The following is a 20093-nucleotide window of genomic DNA, read 5'->3' on the forward strand; positions in this document are numbered from 1 at the left end:
CCTCCAAATCTGAGACCATGGTTCTCGACCGGAAAAGGGTGGCTTGCCACCTCCGGGTCGGGGGAGAGGTCCTACCTCAAGTGGAGGAGTTTAAGTATCTCGGGGTCTTGTTCACGAGTGAGGGTAGGAGGGATCGGGAGATCGACAGGCGGATTGGTTCGGCGTCTGCAGTGATGCGGACGCTGAGCCGATCTGTCGTGGGGAAGAGGGAGCTGAGCCAGAAAGCCAGGCTCTCGATTTACCGGTCGATCTACGTCCCAATCCTCACCTATGGTCATGAGCTTTGGGTAATGACCGAAAGAACGAGATCGCGGATACAAGCGGCCGAAATGAGTTTCCTCCGTAGGGTGGCCGGGCTCAGCCTTAGAGATAGGGTGAGGAGCTCGGACATTCGGGAGGGACTCGGAGTAGAACCGCTGCTCCTCCGGATCGAAAGGAGCCAGTTGAGGTGGTTTGGGCATCTGTCCAGGATGCCTCCTGGACGCCTCCCCGGGGAGGTGTTTCGGGCATGTCCTGCCGGCAGAAGGCCCCCGGGTCGACCCAGGACACGTTGGAGAGGTTACATCTCCAATCTGGTCCGGGAACGCCTTGGGGTCCTGCCGGAGGAGCTGGTGGACAAGGCCGGGGAGAGGACGGCCTGGAGCTCCCTAGTTGGGATGCTGCCCCCGCGACCCGGACCCGGATAAGCGGAGGAAGACGAAGACGAAGAAGACATATGCAAAAGCCTTAAAATTGTCTCAGTCTAGTTCTGTAGGCTACGCAACCATGGGGAAGACTGCTGTCTTGACAGTTGTCCAAAAGACGGCCATTGACACCTTGCACAAGGAGGGCAAGACACAAACAGTCATCACTGTTCCCAGAGCTCTGTCTCCAACCACATGAACAGAGAGCTGAAGGGTAGGACAAGATGTGGTAGAAAAAGTGAACAAGCATTAGGAATAACTGCACCCTGCCATTTAAAGGAAACATGAAAAATCTTGCTTTTTCATCCCTTAATATACAGTGTGTTTCACATTTTAAGTGTGAAAAAAGCCTTATATTATTCACTAGAGGGGCTGTTTAGATATTTTATTATAAGGTTTTGGTCATATTTGTCCACCTGTTCAGTTTTTAAATTTGTCTAATAAATCTTGTGACTATGTCGTCACGATAACTGCCAAAAGTGGTCCTGGACATCCAGCTAAACACAGAGCCAATCTGCCATTTTTTCTTCTCGCTAAGATTTTTGTAGTCCAACTGGAAGAATGCAGAATGTCTGTTATTTTAGCCACACAGCTCAAAATTCCTCGCTTTAAGGAAGGGTGGTGTGGCAGTGTTTAAAACCCAGAAGCTGCTGACTACTGCTAAAAGACGGAAGAAGAAAGTTGTGTGTTACTGTGTGTGTGTGTGTGTGTGTGTCTGTGTGTGTGTGTGTGTGTGTGTGTGTGTGTGTGTGTGTGTGTGTGTGTGTGTGTGTGTGTGTGTGTGTGTGTGTGTGTGTGTGTGTGTGTGTGTGTGTGTTCATGTCTCCCAGGCTAGTGGCTAGTACCGAATGCTTCGTCTAAAATAAGTCATTTCCTTCTGAATGTGGCGTAACGGACACAGCAGCAAAGTGGTAAGCTTCATATCACTCTAAAATGTCAACAAACTTTAGATTTACAGGTTAATGCCAGGTTATGTCCTGTTGGTTTTACTAAAAGCTGAAGTTGCTGGATTCTGTAAACAGTACTTGGAGACTTGCAGGAATTACCTGCTGCATGTTGAGATCGGTATGGGATGGAGAATAGGGCCCTCCGAGATCATTGCGGAGAAGGTTGTCACTGTGCATCTTGGTCTTGAGACAAGTAATGTAACGGTTGCAGAAGTCCTTACAGAGCTCGTTGACCTTCTCTAGCTCCAGTAGGTGGATCCGCAGCACCTGAATGGCTTTCACCATCTGAGGAACACAACAAAGTCATGGACTCTTTTTAATTCCATGTATGTGCTGATAAATGAGTTTATGATCATCTGCTCCTTGTGACAGTAGTTTTTGCCAGACAGATCTTTTTGGCGGAGCAGTTTGTATCTATGAGCTCATCTGGACCAGACTGTGAGCTTAAGATCCAAGGACAAAGGCTTAAGGTTGTTTATACCCTTGTCCTTGTTTCTGCTCAGAGAGGCTGATTTGTTCATCAACCCAATGGCACAAACATCTGGAATCACCCGAGTCTTCCACTGCTCCTCACAATGTGAGCCAGAGGCTGTAACCTTTAGCCTTTTGACTACCACGTCATTTGATTTTGTCAGATATTTGTGTGAACAACAGTCAAGAGACTAGTCTAGTCGGTCCGGACCACAAGATTCTCCTGCAAAAGTTTAAACTTTAATAGATTTTTTTAACGTACAAACATCACCTAATTAAAGGATTTGGAGTGCCATTTGAATTGGAAAAGAGAACTTTAGAGTTTGCTATAGAACAATTATCTCTAGCTACATGAAATGCCAGTGAACAGTCCTCTGTGTAGATTTACTGGCTAAAGGTCTTGTGTGTGCCTTGGTGTCACTGTGCCTCAAAGTCTCTACAGAAGGTCGACAGAACGGTCAGAAAAGTGCTTGGCCAGGGAGAAGATAAATCAGCTAATTAATCAGGAGAGCAGTAACTTGTTCCATCGCTGCAGTCAGGCCGCTTACTGAATCCCTTTGGGAGAGTGGGAGTCCTCTGGGAGGGATGAACATCCAGAGCCTCATAAAACTCACAGATGCAACGTTGTGAGTGCTCAGCACTTGTCAGCTTGCCCTCTGAAGTGTGTGATGACAAGGCTGTACTCTTTCTCCCTCCACGTTCCTCTGTAGGTCACCAGGATCACGACGGATGTTGAAAGAGGAAGGGAGTGACTAGGAGGTGACGTGGCAGAGGAGTTGCATGTCTGCCCCGTAACCAGAGGGTTGCAGGTTTGCACCCCGCTCAGTCTGTCATAGTTGTTGTGTCCTTGAGCAAGAGGCTTCACCTGCCTTGGCTGATGGTGGTCGGAGGAACCGGTGGTGCCGACTGTGTTGCTCTGTGTGCCAGGACAGTTGTGGCTACATTGTAGCTTATTACCATTAGCGTGTGAATGTGTGAATGACTGCTGTGTTGTAAAGCACCTTGGGGGGTTGTAGAACTCAGAAAGGAACAAAATAAATACAAGATAAGCGTTTCTCTCATGAGCCACTTTAGGTAAATGGCCTGTATGCATAAAGCACCCTCCTAGGGTTCTACAACCCCCCAAGGTGCTTTCCAACACAATCAGTCAGTCACCAATTCACACGCTGGTGGTGAGGAGCTACCATGTAGCCGCAGCTGCACTGTGGCGCACTGACAGAGGCGAGGCTGCCGAGCACAGCCGCCATCGTTCCCTCCGACCACCACCAACAGTAAAGGTGGGTTAAGTGCCTTGCCCAAGGATGCAACAGCAGCATTCTCTTGTTGGAGCCAGGATCAAACATGCAACCTTCCGATTACTGGACAACCCGCTCTACCTCCTGAGCCGCTGCTGTCCCAACAATCAAAACAGAAAGGAGAACCAATTCTGATTTGTAGATTTTTTTGGAACACCTGAAAATAACCCAAAGCATTTACGAGCACGTACCTCTAATAACCTGTTTTATCCACGTTAACTTCAGCAAATGCTGACAGTTACCTGGAAATCTTCAAATCTGCAACTTCTGCCGTCTACTTACCAGATTGTCCAGTTCTGGATCTTCACTGAAAAAAGGCTTATGTTCTCGCTCCTGCTGGTGGACAAAGTTCTCAATGTCCACATCAAAGCTGGCAGACGTGATGCACTCAGATCCTTGTGTGGCCTGCTCACACTTCTCAAACAACAGCGCCAGCAGAGGAAACAGCGGGTGTCTGAGGAGAAGATGGAGGAAGAGAAGGAAAGCTCAGGAGGACCACCACAACATCAGCTATGCTTATAAATGTCAAACCATGTTGCAAAGTCCTAAAGCAGACCTCTACACTCCTGCTCCTGTGCACTCTTTACACATCACTCATTGGCCGTGCCAGATGTGTGTCCTAGGGATGTGAGTCCCCATCATGTGGGCCATAACAATCCGTGTCAGAAACGCGGTGAAACACTCTACCGGTACAATTCATCCCTGCTGACGATTTATTGGGCGATTCAATTATTTGCAGACAAACTGTTTGATAATGATGCAATGTGAAACGATTCAACGCGTTACTGAGAACTGGCAGGCCCACGTGTGGTTTCTACACATCACCGTTATGGTTCCTCATGGATTTGATCCTCTTGTGTTTCTGATTAATCCGTAAATTCAACATGGAAATAAAATGCACTACATCAGCGCTCGTGAAAACTTTCACGTTTACATGTTATACTGTCTAACTGCTGCAACAGTCTGCTGAAAAAGAACCAGCAGCGTGATTTTATAGAAAATGCGGGTCTACTCTGAGCCCCTCTCGGATGACCGAGCTTCTCACCCTATCTCTAAGGGAGAGCCCAGACATTCTGAGGAGAAACCTCATTTCGGCCGCTTGTATCCGCAATCTCGTTCTTTCGGTCACTACCCAAAGCTCGTGACCATAGGTGAGGGTAGGAACGTAGATCGACCGGTAAATCGAGAGCTTCGCCTTCTGACTCAGCTCTCTCTTCACCACGACAGACCGGTACAACGCCCGCATCACTGCAGACGCAGCACAGATCCGCCCATCGATCTCATGCTCCATCTTTCCCTCACTCGTGAACAACACCCCAAGATACTTAAATTCCTCCACTTGGGGAAGGACCTCATCCCTGACCTGGAGAAGGCATTCTGCCTTTTTCTGAATCAAGACCATGGTCTCAGGTTTAGAGGAGCTGATTCTCATCCCAGCTGCTTCACACTCGGCTGCGAACCGCTCCAATGTTAGCCAGAGGTGACGCTCTGATGAAGCCAACAGGACCATCATCGTATAATAACAGATTATTATTATGAAACACCGTAAACATCAGAAAACATCTGGAAATAGTTCTAAATGTAATGATGCATTGGCTACTGTTCCTTCAGAGGAGCTAGAGATGCATGTGTTTGTTGGACCTCTCTGATAAACCACTGGTTCAGTTCTGCACAAAAATCAGAGATGATCTTAAATGACCTCGCTAAAAGCTTCCGATGCAACGATCAAAGATCCTTACGGCACCTCTGCCTCTGTCAAAGTGAGATAGGGATAGTTGGACCAAGAAGATAAGAGCATCCTCCACTCCCACCATCTCCTGGTAAACAAGCCACAGAGGGTCGAGAGCGTGATGGGTCTGCAGCCCTGGATGAGGTGCAGCAGCCTTTCCAAGGTCTTCTTCATATGACATCAGAGCGACTGGCCTTAAGTCTTTCAGCTCACCAGGAGGTGATTTCTTCCGCACAAGATTAATACCAGATGTTTTCCACAATCGAAGGACCCTCCCTTCTGGAGTAAGGGGTGGCCCAGTACTCGTGCTCAGACCTTCAGCTGCAGTGCTCCATCCACACCTGTAGCCTTGTTTAAGCACAGCTGTTCCAGCTCTCCATAAACTTGATCTGCTGTGAGGCAGATAAGTTCTCGTCTCCACTGTGGGTGACAACCTTTTGTGTTTGAGCTGCTGTGGTGGTCCTTATTGGAGAGGGTGATCAAACCCACCTTCAGTGTGGGTGCTGGAGCTCCAGCCTGCTGTTTAGTAGGTCACCTAACAACTACATGTATTACTTTGAACATAAGTTAATGTTATACAGTGCATCATTTTAATCATCAGACGTGTGAGGGTACTGAGAGCTCTGTAGGCCCCCTGCTCAGGCGTGTTATCAGTCATTTATGTTAGACTAGTCTACCTGATCCCAGGTGTGTGTGTGTGTGTGTGTGTGTGTGTGTGTGTGTGTGTGTGTGTGTGTGTGTGTGTGTGTGTGTGAGTGTGTGTTGTGATAAATTTAATAAATCCTGTTACTTGATTGTCTCTAAAAGTCCAACCAAGGACCAGGTTTGCAAATGAGCTTCTGGACAGAAAACCTGCATACAAAACAACGGTTGCCCTTCATGTAACATTGTGTTTATGCTGTCATTGTTCAATAATACTAAACCAAACTGACCCAGACTAAACCAAACTAAACTAAACTAAACTAAACATAAGGCTTGCCTCACAATAATTTTTGACGAGCTCTAAACTTTGAGCATTTTCTCTGTGGCTTGAGAATGAATTTAACATTCGTTTGAGGGTTGCATCATTCTAACTGAAATAATTTTCTTATGTTTCTTTTCTGAAATAAATCTGATGAAACACAGTTCAACAGCAAATTCTGATTTTCTTCTACTGGCCTAAGTGCCCCCATGTTGATCAGTGTTGCTGGGGTTGCATCTGCAGTGCGACAGAGTGGTTATAGCTGCCTGGGGGGGCATTACAGGAGCTATAAAACAGCCGTTTACAGATTGGCCAGTGAGTGTAGTCAGCACGGTCTCCCTGGCCTGCAGTATTGCACCATTCTGGGTCACCAACAAACCATCTAGAACAGAGAATCCAGATTCTAGGTCCAACAACGGTGGGTCAAACACTGTATTAGAGTGGTGGTCCTGATCATCCTTGAGGTGAGCGCAGATGTGTCTGTAAATAAACATTTATTTTTTTACATAGTAGAAATCTCAGTATGACAACAGGCTGTTCCATCAATAGCCCACGCTCATTTTGCCTTTAAAGGGACCAGTGACTTGTTCCAATATTTAGACGTCAGAAGGAACCTAACTCACAGAGCATGATGGGCTAACATAGACAAACAACACTTGGGTTCCTTAAACTAAAGTTAGTACACTAATGTTCCATTTGAACTGAAGAGTTCTGAATGAAACATGTCATAAACTGGCCCGTGCCACACCAACAGACCACCGGAGTGGTGGAGGAAGACCTTTAGAGGTGTGTGTTTGTGTGAACACGAGCAGGTTAGAGAGCAAGTGTCCCTCCCTGGACTGATGTATTCCTGTTTGTCTCTCTCACACACACACACATATACTCACGCACACACACACACACGCAAACACGTATGCATTTATGCACACACATATACTCACGCACGCACACACACACACACACACACACACACACAGACACACACACACACACACACACACACACACACACACACACACACACTTAAGCACACACACACGCGTACGCACTCATGCACACACACACGCGCACACACACACACACACACCATATGAACCACAGGTACCAACAAAGGCAAACAGCAGCTTCCGCTCCATTCAAAGGACAAAATTCAAACTCCTCAAAAACAAGAACCAACACATTTTTCGAGCTTCTGTTCTCATCCGGAGTCACGCTCAAAGGAAACTCATAAAAAATAAATGTCTAACAGAAGCTGCCAATAAAACCACTTGAGCTCCAATTGTTTCCTCCAACCAGGTGTAGCTAAGCACCATCACATGCTGACCTGGGGCCTCCTTTAAAAAACGTTGTGTAAAACCCTTGCTACAGGTTTACTGAAGCCCCGCAGAAACCACACTAAATCATTTTCAGACCTATAAAACACAACCACACGAAATTCCTGCTCTCTAAATCCCACTCTTCCTCAATGTGTGCCCAGTTGTTTCTGGACCATATCCTGCCTACGACACACCCACTTTTTGCCATAGATGGTCATTGAAAATTAGCTTGTGAATATTCTGCATGTAAATAAAACAACTGAGCTTTGGCATTTCACAGGTAACCGTGGTCAGTGAGAGGTTTGGAAAATGCCCCCAGGCAAAAATGGAGGTGCTAGTGAGTTTGGACGGAGTGGCTGTGTTTGAGTGGTACAGCGCGGTGCAGCAGTGACTGCTCTGAGTATGGTGAGGCCATGGAGAGATTGTGTTGGACATAAAAAAAGGACCAGGATTTGCTCAAAGATGTCAAATTTCCCCAACAAGTTTTTTGTTGTAAATCACAAAGTTTGTGCAGAAAATGACCGAAGCAGACTTCAGACCCTGTGTTCTGCGGCTTTTAATTATGAGGACCCCGCTCATCAGATGAAGGTGAAAAGATTTTAAACTGCATGACAGAAGCTGAAAGACTCACTGACTGGAGAACTAAAGCAAGCTCCCATCAAAAACCATGGCAGAAAAAAATACCTTTTATCACCTCTACAGACCAAATACCTCAGCAAGGCTAGCTCTACGGTCAGGCAAGAGGGGGCATTGCCCCCTCAAACAGATTTGGCTCAAAGGCATACCCCAGAATTTTACGTGGAAGAACCGATTACAGATGTAAATAGGGAGCCTAAGACTCCTCCCTTTCCGGTCGGCTCACAGGTCACCGGAACAATGAAAAATTGAAAGCAAGTCAACGGAGCTAAAAATGCTATTTTCTAATCCGCTTTGCCTTACACCTTGGATCACACATGTTGTAATGTAATTTAAAAGAAAAGTAATGATGGGCGTTTCAACCATGCCAGTCACGTACTTTGAGATTTATTAACTTGTAAAAGTTCGTAATTACCATGACTACAAACCAGAAATTGGCATGTTACATATGTGACGTCACCAAACAATCTCCTCCCCCCAGCGTAGTTGCTACTTACCACATGACCAGATTCATGGTGGTTATTTCCTCCTGTTGGAAGTTTGCTGAACTTACAGTCATTTTCTCTCAGTTTTCTCCGTGTCTGGTTGGATGCACTTTCGTGAAGCGCATTCGTAGTCCTGGACTTAATTTCACACAAAACCTGAAATAGCATCCCCCCACCCCCACCCCCACCCCCATTCTAAAATAAGTGTGTTCTTGTTATCAAAATGTGTCTTTAAAATTCACGGATATCATATGTGAAATCCATGGCACAAAACAAGCGGAATTAGAAAATAGTATTTTTAACCCCGTTGACTTGCATTCATTTTTTTTCGTGCTTGCGGGGACCCATGGTGCGGAATTAGATGGGCGTGGCTTAGGCTCCCTATGGCAACAGTTGATAAACAGTTCAGCTTCAGCTTTTCTGTTAAAGGGGTAAAATGTCCTGCTACTGCATTACCGTCTCCACCATCTCAGCTATGGTGCCCGCCCTCCCAACATCCCACTAATTATGTCGATAGTTTTCTGGTCTGTTTGCTTTACTTGGTTCAGTAATGATAATGTTACATTTACTGCCAGCAAACATGAATGAAAACTAATTTACTTTATATTATTTTATTTCATATTGAACATTCACAAAATGACAAAGCATGCTGGAAAATCCGTGGATCCAATTAGGTTTATTTGTTATCATAAACGTCATCACTGACGAACCATTTGGTTTAGGTAACTTTACTGGAGAAAAGCCAATAAGTCTTTTAGTTCCACGCAAATGTTCGGATGGCAAACAAGATAAAAGAAGATGTGAGTGTGCACAACTGCTGCTGCTTCTTCAGCGGTTCTGGTTCATCTGACCCAGTCGAACCAGAACCAGTAAACTCCGAAACTTCTCCGGAAAAAACATATCTGAAAATTCCACTTCGAGAACGATGGAACATGGGAGCTGGATTTCCCCTCTGCCATGTGTGTGTGTGTGTGTGTGTGTGTGTGTGTGTGTGTGTGTGTGTGTGTGTGTGTGTGTGTGTGTGTGTGCGTGTGTGTGTGTGTGTGTGTGTGTGTGTGTGATCTAGAAGGCTGACTCATTTTTTAGAAACCTGCAGAGACTCGTTTTACTCAGTAAATTATCCCTTTAACGGTTCTGAAAAAGGTTGTGAGACTCACTCACACACACACACACACACACACACACACACACACACACACACACACACACGTATGACTGTACACTTAAGGACCTACATGGTAACTTGGTATTCTGATGTTTCTATGTATTGGACTTTGACCAGCGGCGGCACATCGGAGTGTTTCCTCTTCCTGGTGAAGCTGGGTTAGGCTGATGTTGTATTCAGAAACAAACATTATTATTTCAGACTTACAACGAAATAAGCACATTATTGGTAAAATGGTAAATGGCCTGTATTTGACATAGCACCTTCTAGAGTCCTGGAACCACCCAAGGCACTTTACAACACAATCAGTCATTCACCCATTCACACACACATTCACACACTGGTGGGGATGAGCTACAATGTAGCCACAGCTGCCCTGGGGCGCACTGACAGAGGCGAAGCTGCTGAGCACTGGCGCCACCGGTCCCTCCGACTACCACCAGCAGGCAACGTGGGTTAGTGTCTTGCCCAAGGACATAACGACAGTGACAGACTGAGCAGGGCTCGAACCTGCAACCTTCTGATTGCGAGGCGAGCACTTAACTCCTGTGCCACCATCGCCCCATTTATGAATGTGGTAAATGGTGATCTAAAAACATGTTTATAGTTTGTAAAACCTGGTAAAGATATTTTATTTCATTATTTATTTATTTATTTAGTTAGTTTTTCACTCCCCCCTGAGGCATGGCCACCTTATTGAGGTCTGGGGGTTGACCTGCCTCAGTGAGCCTAGAGCTGCACCACCAGAAGCTCAACCTTCAGGTGGGACAACACATAGGACAGATTTGGGCTCATAAAATAATAATATGATATACAGGTGCTGGCCAGTAAATTAGAATATCATCAAAAGGTTGAAAATATTTCAGTAATTCCATTCAAAACGTGAAACTTGTACATTATATTCATGCAATGCACACAGACCAATGTATTTCCGATGTTTATTACGTTTAATTTTGATATTTATAGGTGACAACCAATGAAAACATCAAATCTGGTATCTCAGAAAATTAGAATATTCTAAAGGCCAATGAAAAAATGTTTGTTTCTCTAATGTTGGCCAACTGAAAAGAATGAACATGAAAAGAATGTGCATGTATAGCACTCAATACTTAGTCGGGGCTCCTTTTGCCTCAATAACTGCAGTAATGCGGCGTGGCATGGACTCGATCAGTCTGTGGCACTGCTCAGGTGTTATGAGAGCCCAGGTTGCTCTGATAGTCGTCTTCAGCTCCTCTGCATTGTTGGGTCTAGCGTATTGCATCCTCCGCTTCACAATACCCCATAGATTTTCTATGGGGTTAAGGTCAGGCGAGTTTGCTGGCCAATCAAGGACAGGGATACCATGGTCCTTGAACCAGGTGCTGGTGGTTTTGGCACTGTGTGCAGGTGCCAAGTCCTGTTGAAAGGTGAAGTTTGCATCCCCATAAAGTTGGTCAGCAGCAGGAAGCATGAAGTGCTCTAAAACTTCCTGGTAGACGGCTGCATTGACCCTGGACCTCAGGAAACAGAGTGGGCCAACACCGGCAGATGACATGGCACCCCACACCATCACTGACGGTGGAAACTTTACACTGGACCTCATGCAACGTGGATTCTGTGCTTCTCCGCTCTTCCTCCAGACTCTGGGTCCTTGATTTCCAAAGGAAATGCAGAACTTGCTTTCATCAGAAAACATAACTTTGGACCACTCAGCATCAGTCCAGTCCTTTTTGTCCTTGGCCCAGGCGAGACGCTTCTTGCGCTGTTTCATGTTCAAGAGTGGCTTGACACACGGAATGCGACACCTGAATCCCATGTCTTTCATGAGTCTCCTCGTGGTGGTTCTTGAAGCGCTGACTCCAGCTGCAGTCCACTCTTTGTGGATCTCCCCCACATTTTTGAATGGGTTTGTCGTCACAATTCTCTGCAGGGTGCGGTTATCCCTAGAGCTTGTACACTTTTTTCTACCACATTTTTTCCGTCCCTTCGCCTGTCTGTTAATGTGCTTGGACACAGAGCTCTGCGAACAGCCAGCTTCTTTAGCAATCACCTTTTGTGTCTTGCCCTCCTTGTGCAAGGTGTCAATGATTGTCTTTTGGACAGCTGTTAAGTCAGAAGTCTTCCCCATGATTGTGGTGCCTTCAAAACAAGACTGAGGGACCTTTGAAAGGCCTTTGCAGGTGTTTTGAGTAAATCAGCTGATTAGAGTGGCAGCAGGTGTCTTCTATATTCAGCCTTTTCAGAATATTCTAATTTTTTGAGATACCAAATTTGGAGTTTTCATTAGTTGTCACTTATGAATATCAAATTTAAATGTAATGAACATTGGAAATACATTGGTCTGTGTGCATTGCATGAATATAATGTACAAGTTTCACGTTTTGAATGGAATTACTGAAATATTTTCAACCTTTTGATGATATTCTAATTTACTGGCCAGCACCTGTATTTTATTTATAAAGTGCTTTTCTAGACACTCAGACATGCCGTAAAAGTCCAGATAAAACAAACAGATTATCCAACAATAAAAACTAAACTTGAAACAGTTTTGAAAAGACAAGAGTTTTTAAGATGGAGAGGTCAGAGGGATTGTGGAAGGGTGGGGCAGCAACGGAGAAAGCTGAGTCTGCTCAAGTTCAGAGCTTGGTCCTGTGGGGGCAGAGTAGTGGGAGGGGGCCGGCTATGGAGGACCTTCAGCATGATGCACTGAGGAAGAAGAAGCCAGTGGAGGTCATGAAGGGACTGATGAGGTCACAGAAGTGGGTGTGGTTAGGAGATGTTATCGCTGCAGTCCAGTGGTAACCTAATACTTTCTTTGGGCACCCCAATGCTTGTGTCCAAGACAAGCCAGGACCCCAACCCTGACTCCGACCTGCGTTAAATGTGATCATTTACCATTTTTATGCACACATACAGAGTTATAACTTATACTGTAGGGTGTGCTATTTGGACATAAATGTCATTTCCACAAATAAAATATTGCTAACCTCACAACCTGAGCAAAGACAGGTGGGGACCCCCCCTTTGTGAACCCCAGCTGTAGTGGATTTATGATGTGAAGAACGAGTTTCAGGGACAGAGAAGGAAAAGGAAGGTCAAAGTTGAACAAAATGCAATTGCAATAACATGACAAAAACATTCAGAGCACCACCAAAGCCTGCTTTTTTCCTCTTCCATCACCACAGTCTGTCCCCTTCAAATATGCCAGTCTAGACCCGGCCCTGGCTGATGGAGAAGAGGGGCTCCAAACTGAATAACAAACTGGATGGGACAGGGTTTCAGCTTCTGTTAAAACAGAATGTTTTCAAGTTAGATGAAAAAGACACCAACAAAATATTTGGTTTATTTTATGTAAATGGCACTCGTCAGCATTATAATGATCATAAAATGCCATAATAAAAGCAACAAGTCCAGTTCAGATGATACTTGAGTCATCCATCCATTCCTTGTCATTCGCTCATCTGGAGTCAGGTTGCAGGGGCAGCAGCCTAAGAAGACTTCCCTCTCCCAAGCCACTTGGGCCAGCTCCTCCGGGGGAATCCTAAAGCCGGGCGTACACTGGATCACTTTTTCACTTTTCTCTGAGCAAGTTTTGTGCTGGGTGTTGTAAGATACTGGGGCTTACGAGAGGTGATTAACACCATGTGACCAGCTACCGATCGCGTGAATTTCTGGCGTGTTTGATATTTTGCTCATCTCTAGTGAGGGTATCGCACTAAGTGGCGCTGCGAGCAGCTGTGAACCAAAAAGTACCAGAACTGCGTTAACACGGCTCGACAGCTATTTCCCTATTAACACATGTCGGTCGTTTTCCTTTATACTCTGTCACGTAGACAAGTCCTGCCTCATGACACCATGACCAGGAGGAAGCAATAATGAATTATCTCATGTCTTACTGGGCCTACGAAGCCAAGGTCCCCTCACAGGAGACGAGACTTTTAGCTAACTCCCTTTTAATAAAAATACACGATTGTGGCTCATAAAGGAGTAACACTTCTTCTTTCAGTCAGTTCTAGCAAGCTGTACCTCGGCCAAACTGGGTCAGTAAGCGTATGAACTTGTTTTTTATTGAACTTGTTACTCAGTTGCACCAGCAGAGGGCGTAATGCACTTACAAAAAACACAATGTAAAATTACTTTTACAACACTCCCACTAAATTTTACCGTGGCATTTAAATGCTTAGCTGAAACTTCTCAACCCTTTAGTAAGAACACAGAATTATGTGTAACAGTTGTAAGCCAGTCTTTATATAAATGCTATAGACTTGTTGAACACATTACACATGTTTTAAATTGGATACAGTCCAATCTCCTCAGAGATACTCAAATTTTAGTTTAGGCAATGGCTTGGTTAAGATGTCAGCCTTCATCTTATCTGTTGAGAAATACTTCAGCTGTATCTGTCCATTTTGAACACATTCACGGATGTAGTGGTAACGAATGTCAATGTGCTTTGTTCTTGAGTGATTAACTGGATTCTTTGCGATTGCAATTGCTCCTTGATTGTCCTCCAGAATCACTGTTGGTGTGCTCTTCACACCCAGTTCTGTTGGTAGCCTTCTCAGCCGTGTTCCCTCTTGTGGCTCTCCTGGCCTAAAGCAACATGCTCAGCTTCTGCAGTTGAAAGTGCAACTGTCGCCGGTTTCTTGCTCCGCCAACTGACTGCTCCTCCAGAAAGAAGAAAAATGTTTCTAGTTGTAGAGCGACGATCATCCTGATCACCTGCCCTATCAGCATCTGAGAATCCAACCAGAGTTCCTGTTTCTGACTGTTGGTATTTGAGTCCCAGGTTTAGTGTGCCTTTTAAGTATCTTAAAATCCTTTTCACAGCTGTGAGATGTGTAGTGTTTGGGTTTGCATTGAACTTTGAGACAGCGCTTACTGCTTGTGCTATGTCTGGTCGTGTGACTACGGCAGCATATAGTAAACTCCCAACCATTGACTGGTAGGTACTTGGGTCTACGGGTTTGCTGGTATCATCAGTCTTTCTTAGCTTCACATTTAGATCAGCTGGAGTTGCCACTGGATTAGTATTATCCATTCCATATTTCTTCAGGATGTTCTCAATGTACTGTTTCTGATGAAGTATGACATGTTTTTTTTTCCCCTGGACGACTGAGATGCCCGGAATGTAGGAAAGCTCACACATGTCTTTCATTTTGTAGTGTTTCTTCAGACTGTCCTTTAAGTTGTTCATGCTATCTGTTGACTCTGTAATCAAAATCAAATCATCGACACACACAGCCAAAATGTCCAACTCCTGACCTGATCTAACACACACACATTGGTCTGAAGTACTCTGTGTAAAACCAATGCTTTTCATGAACTCTGTAAAGGCTCTGCTCCAGCAGCTTGGTGACTGCTTAAGTCCATATATTGACTTTTTTTAGTATGCACACTAGATGTTCTTGTCCTGGTTTGATGTAACCTTCTGGCTACTCCATGTAGATTTCCTCTTCCAAATGTCCATTTAGGAATGCAGTCACAACATCCATTTGATGCACATTAAGGCTGTTCTGCACAGCAAAGGATAAGAGCGTACCAACTGAGCTGAACCCTAACCCTAACCACTGGAGAGAATGTTTCATCATGGTCAGCTCCATAGATTTGTGAGTAACCTTAAGCAACGAGTCTGGATTTGTATCTTTCCACTCGTCCATCACTGTGATGCTTGATTTTGAACACCTATTTTGACCCGATTGCTTTACGATCCTCAGGTAACTCCATTAATTCCCATGTGTCATTTTCCAGCAGTGACTTGTATTTCAGATCTTCTGCTTCTTTCCATTCTTTTGCACTTGCACTAGACATTGCTTCTTTCAGTGCGTCTGGCTCTGTGACACAGCAAACGTTGGCATAATGCTCAACTGTTACTACATCAGCAAACTCATCATATCCATATCTTTTTGGAGGCTTTCTGATCCTGCCACTTTCTTTTGCAGCTTCACTGACAGTAGTGTCCTCAGTATTTTTTGGATGTTCATCTGTGTTTAGTGTCACCTCACTTTCTGAAGATGAATCTCTCACCTTGTTTCCATCCAAAATCTGTTTCATTAATACTGCATCTCGCCGTATTAGTACTCTCCTCTTTTCTTCATCCCGCAGACCTTTTTCATTTGTTGCATTTCCTAGGAAGCGAACTTTAATTGCCTTTTTGTCCAGCTTCCTTCTCTCTGTGTTTGGGATGTGGATGTAAGCAACACACCCAAATACTCTCATGTGACTAACGTCTGGCATTTTTTCTTACTATCTTTGATAGGGTGTCTCTTCCTTTATAGCAGATGTGGGCAGCCTGTTTTGTATATAAGCTGCCGTTGCAACAGCCTCTGCCCAGAACATGTTTGATAGTTTTGCATGAGACAACATACTTCTTGCTGCTTCTCGGCTCCTGGCCAACTCGACTTCCTTGCCGGCTGGACGTACTGAGTGCCCCTACACAAGGGTAATCATAGTCTCTAACCTGGTGTCGGATGGTCTCCAAACAACGTGTGCGAAAACCACTAAATCGAGTACTTGGACAAAAATGGCCAAATTCCTGTGCGACATTGACCTTGGCTCCAAGACACTTTTTGTAGGTCCCAAGGCACTACATTAGTGTACCAAATTGCATAGTTCTCAATTAAAGCACCGCTTGGGGCTGACAGTTTTAATGGTCCTAGGGGGCGCTATTTCAGAAAATAGGCCACGTCCACCAACCTATCACATTCATTTCTATTGGGGATCAGACTAGGATCACTCACCAGAGATTTTGTGGCGATATAATGATAAACGAGGAGTTGAGAGGCAAACGTATTTACATGGCGTAATGGCGAATTTTGCCATGCTCCCAAAGCCCCGCCTTTTTTTGAAACCTGCCAATACTGGACAACAAGTTACCTCAATTTGTCTACTGCTTTGCCAGAGATTGCTGGTGATTGGGTGAAAGGAGTCCAATAGGGAGCTGTGAAAAAAGTGGCGTGGCAACAGGTGAATGTTTGAGGCTTAGCCACGCCCACATCTTTCAACTTTTGAAAAATCTGACGGTTGAATTTTTTTCCCCTATAGCTTAAGAGTATATAGCAGAAGTTTGAAGGTGATCGGTGAAAAGGGCGACGGTGCATCATTCTCCAAACGTGTGCAAAAACACTACATCGAGTACTTGGACCAAAATGGCCGACCTCCTGTGCAACTTTGTGCTTGGCTCCAAGAGACTTTTTTGTAGGTCCTTAGACACTACATTAATTTACCAAATTTCGTAATCCTCAGTAAAAGTATGGCTTGGGGCTGACAATTTTAATGGTCCTAGGGGGCGCTATTTAAGAAAATAGGCCATGCCCACCGGATTTTTACATCAGATTCTTTGGGGGGCCATACTAGAATCGCTCATCAGAAGTTTCGTGGTGATATCTTCAGAAATGACTAAATGGGAGGCAAATGTATGGCCACGACGGTACGCCTGGCTTCGCCGTGCCGCCACAGCCCCGCCCTCTTTTGGGAACTCCCATGAAGTGACGCCAAGAGACAACCACTTGTCTTGAGTCACCAGCTACAAATTTGTGGTGATTAAGTGAAGTGGGCGTCTTGGGACCTATCAGAGTAAAACTTGACCTTTTTGGTCCTGAGGGGGCGGTGCTTGTGTGATGTCATCATCCGACCATTCAGTTTAGTTTCTGGCCAGATGTCAAATGACCACAGAAAGTTTTGTAATTCTACTCTATTCGAGTATGAAGTTATAGTCATTTATATATTTTTTGGCGAGTAGTCAAAATTCGAGGTCTGGCCACGCCCCCTCAGCATATACGAAAAGTCAGTTTTATTTTTTCTATTTCATTGGCCATCCTTTCTGAGCAATTTCCCACAGCTTTCGAGACGATCGTGCAAAAAACGATCGAGTAAATCAATCAGAAGCGGACCCTAGAAACGGCCGTTTTACCTCTTTTCCTCCGACGTTTTCCCGAGACCGGACAAACATCGCTAGAGGTGCGCAGCTCTGGATCGTCGATTGGTTCCGGGCCGGTGCACAAACAGGATGGTAAATCCTCGTTGCATCTTGGGCGATCGTGAACGAACGGAAGAACAAAAGAGTCTTGCGATCATAGGATATGGTAGCAGGGACACTACTGAAGAAGATCCCAGACAGGAGCAAGGTGGAAAAGAGGAGGTTAGCGGAGAAAAGTTTGAAAAAGTGGCCGGTGACCGCGGCTAAGCCAAGCACAGGCACCATCTTGCCGACCGGAAGCATCATTAGAATCCATGTAAAAAGACTAAAATTCAGCTAGTACCCTACTGCTGTTTCTGAGTACATTTGAACTATCAGTACATTTTACCCTAGAAACATGGTTAGTTCACATTTCATATAGGTAACATGACAATGAACCCCAACATGCTGAAGCAACGTTTTTGTAACTATAACTTTGGTATAATGATTTAAGGTTTATGGCATATTTTTTAAAGAATTTCAACCATTAAGTTCAAGTACAACAACGAACCATCCATTCATCCTTCCATCCAACCACTCTTCCATCAGTCCATCCAAGCATTAATCCACTACTCTCTCTCTCTCTCTCTCTCTCTCTCTCTCTCTCTCTCTCTCTCTCTCTCTCTCTCTCTCTCTCTCTCTCTCTCTCTCTCTCTCTCTCTCTCTCTCTCTCTCTCTGTCTCTCTCTCTGTCTCTCTCTCTCTCAGCTGTCGTTACATACAACTTACAACTTTTGACTAAAAGTTTAGATAAGAAGTTTTGACTCCTGCTTCAAAATTTCTGGTCTTCAAATAAATTCAGATAATTAGACATTTCAACTAATTGTAAAACGGTCATTATTAAACTATTTTTGATAAAATGGCAGCTTTTATAAACACTTTAACTGTCCAGTTTTTTAACTCAGGTCACATCTGTTACTCTCTTCATTCGTCACTATTTTTTTGGGCTTTATCACCCTCTGTAGTGATTTCTGCTCCTAAATCTGCAAATGCATTCAGCTCATTTAGACATTTTCGCTTATTTTAAGCTTCACTTCAGTTCCCTAACATCTTCAGCTATCATTACCAGCATTCAAACAATATTTCAGCAAGAAATGCCATTTATTTAGTTGTAGTTTTCATATATTTGTTTACAAAGAGATAATTCCTTCCCACACTGCCGACATGAGGCTCCTCTAGCTTAGTCCTGATTGGACCTGAAACTCTCCAGGTGTAACAAACCCCAGTGTGGTCAACTGCTCCTCTGCATGTCAGACACAAAATGTATTTTTATTGTAGGTCTTTTTCCTTGCTATGATCCTAACCTAACTAGTTACAAACTGGATTATTTTTTTTGACAAACTGAAAAGAATTGCTTTTTGATTCCAACCAATAATCAAAACATACTCTGACAGATTTGTCTTTTGAAATCCAAGTGAAAAATGAAAGGGCATGGTTAGGGATCAACATCCACTATGAGCAGTACAAAACCAACCTGTAAACAGCCTTCTTGTCAGATTCCAGCTGAGCCTGAGGATCAAGGGTCACGCTGACAGAGGTATTTCCTGCTGCAGAGGCTGGTGGGATGTGGACTTGTGGGGCCTTAGTGATCTGTTGCGTTGTGCCTGTCATCTGGACACAAATAAAATTATCACAAAATAATTAACAACTTACCGGAAACAATAATACCCAAAGGGGCGTTAAAAGAATCGCAGCAAACAAACACATTCACTTATGTATTTATTTTTCCCCCGTGTCCTGTACGGCTGTGAAGCAAACAGAATTAATGTCTGAATGCTGGTGACAAGCCTTACAGATTAACTCTCAGGTGATACTTAAAACGTTATTGTTATTGTTTTTGATGCTTTATAATTCTGACCAGACACAGAGACAAAGGTGAAAGAGAAAGGAAGAGACAAAAGGGGTGGGGTGGGGGTGGGGGGGTTCCACAAAAATAAACAATCAACGATGAACAAGAGTCTGCTTCTAGACCTGCAGACGGAGAAAAAAGAAAAACAACACACAACAATACAACTAGAGCAAGCTATCACTGCTTCAACCTGATGAGGAAATATAAAATCAACATTGTTTTACTGAACAATCATGATAATAAATCACAGTGCATTTAGTGCCAACCACAGCCTTAAGACCTGTGTTGAACTTGCCCAAGTCCATACTTATGAGAGCACCATGTGAGCACCTGTGTGTGTACACACGCTTGTATATGTAAGGTTTCTCTATAGGAGCGTCCAATAGAGAGAGTGAGGGGCCACAGATCTGCCCCCCAAAAAGGCGTAGGAGATGGAGGGAGCTCCAACTCTCAGAGATCCAGGAGCTGCCCCAGAGCACAGGGACCTCAGGGAGACTGCAACCAGAAAAGCCCCTGCTCCCCTCGAGAGATGTGAGGATTGCCCCAGGGGGCCACGACCAGCAGCCAACAGAGTCTCGGGGGAAATCAGAGACAAGCCCACAGGCCCACCCGCAGCCTCCC

At 44.6% G+C, this 20093-nt stretch overlaps 1 protein-coding gene across 3 annotated transcripts in view; it reads right to left on the bottom strand.

Annotated features, from left to right (window-relative positions):
• The window catches only part of LOC107386025 (pbx/knotted 1 homeobox 2), a 340801-nt gene that overhangs the window by 22490 nt on the left and 298218 nt on the right, over positions 1-20093 (bottom strand). For all 3 annotated transcript variants that reach the window (XM_054730428.2, XM_015960183.3, XM_054730427.2), the window contains 3 exons: positions 19098-19234; positions 3679-3850; positions 1730-1915 (listed from right to left, as the gene is read on the bottom strand). In XM_054730428.2, the coding sequence (XP_054586403.1) occupies positions 1730-1915; positions 3679-3850; positions 19098-19234 (495 nt within the window). The remainder of the gene's footprint in view (positions 1-1729; positions 1916-3678; positions 3851-19097; positions 19235-20093) is intronic.

The sequence above is a fragment of the Nothobranchius furzeri genome, chromosome 10 (assembly GCF_043380555.1).
Source record: "Nothobranchius furzeri strain GRZ-AD chromosome 10, NfurGRZ-RIMD1, whole genome shotgun sequence".
Lineage (NCBI taxonomy): Eukaryota > Metazoa > Chordata > Actinopteri > Cyprinodontiformes > Nothobranchiidae > Nothobranchius > Nothobranchius furzeri.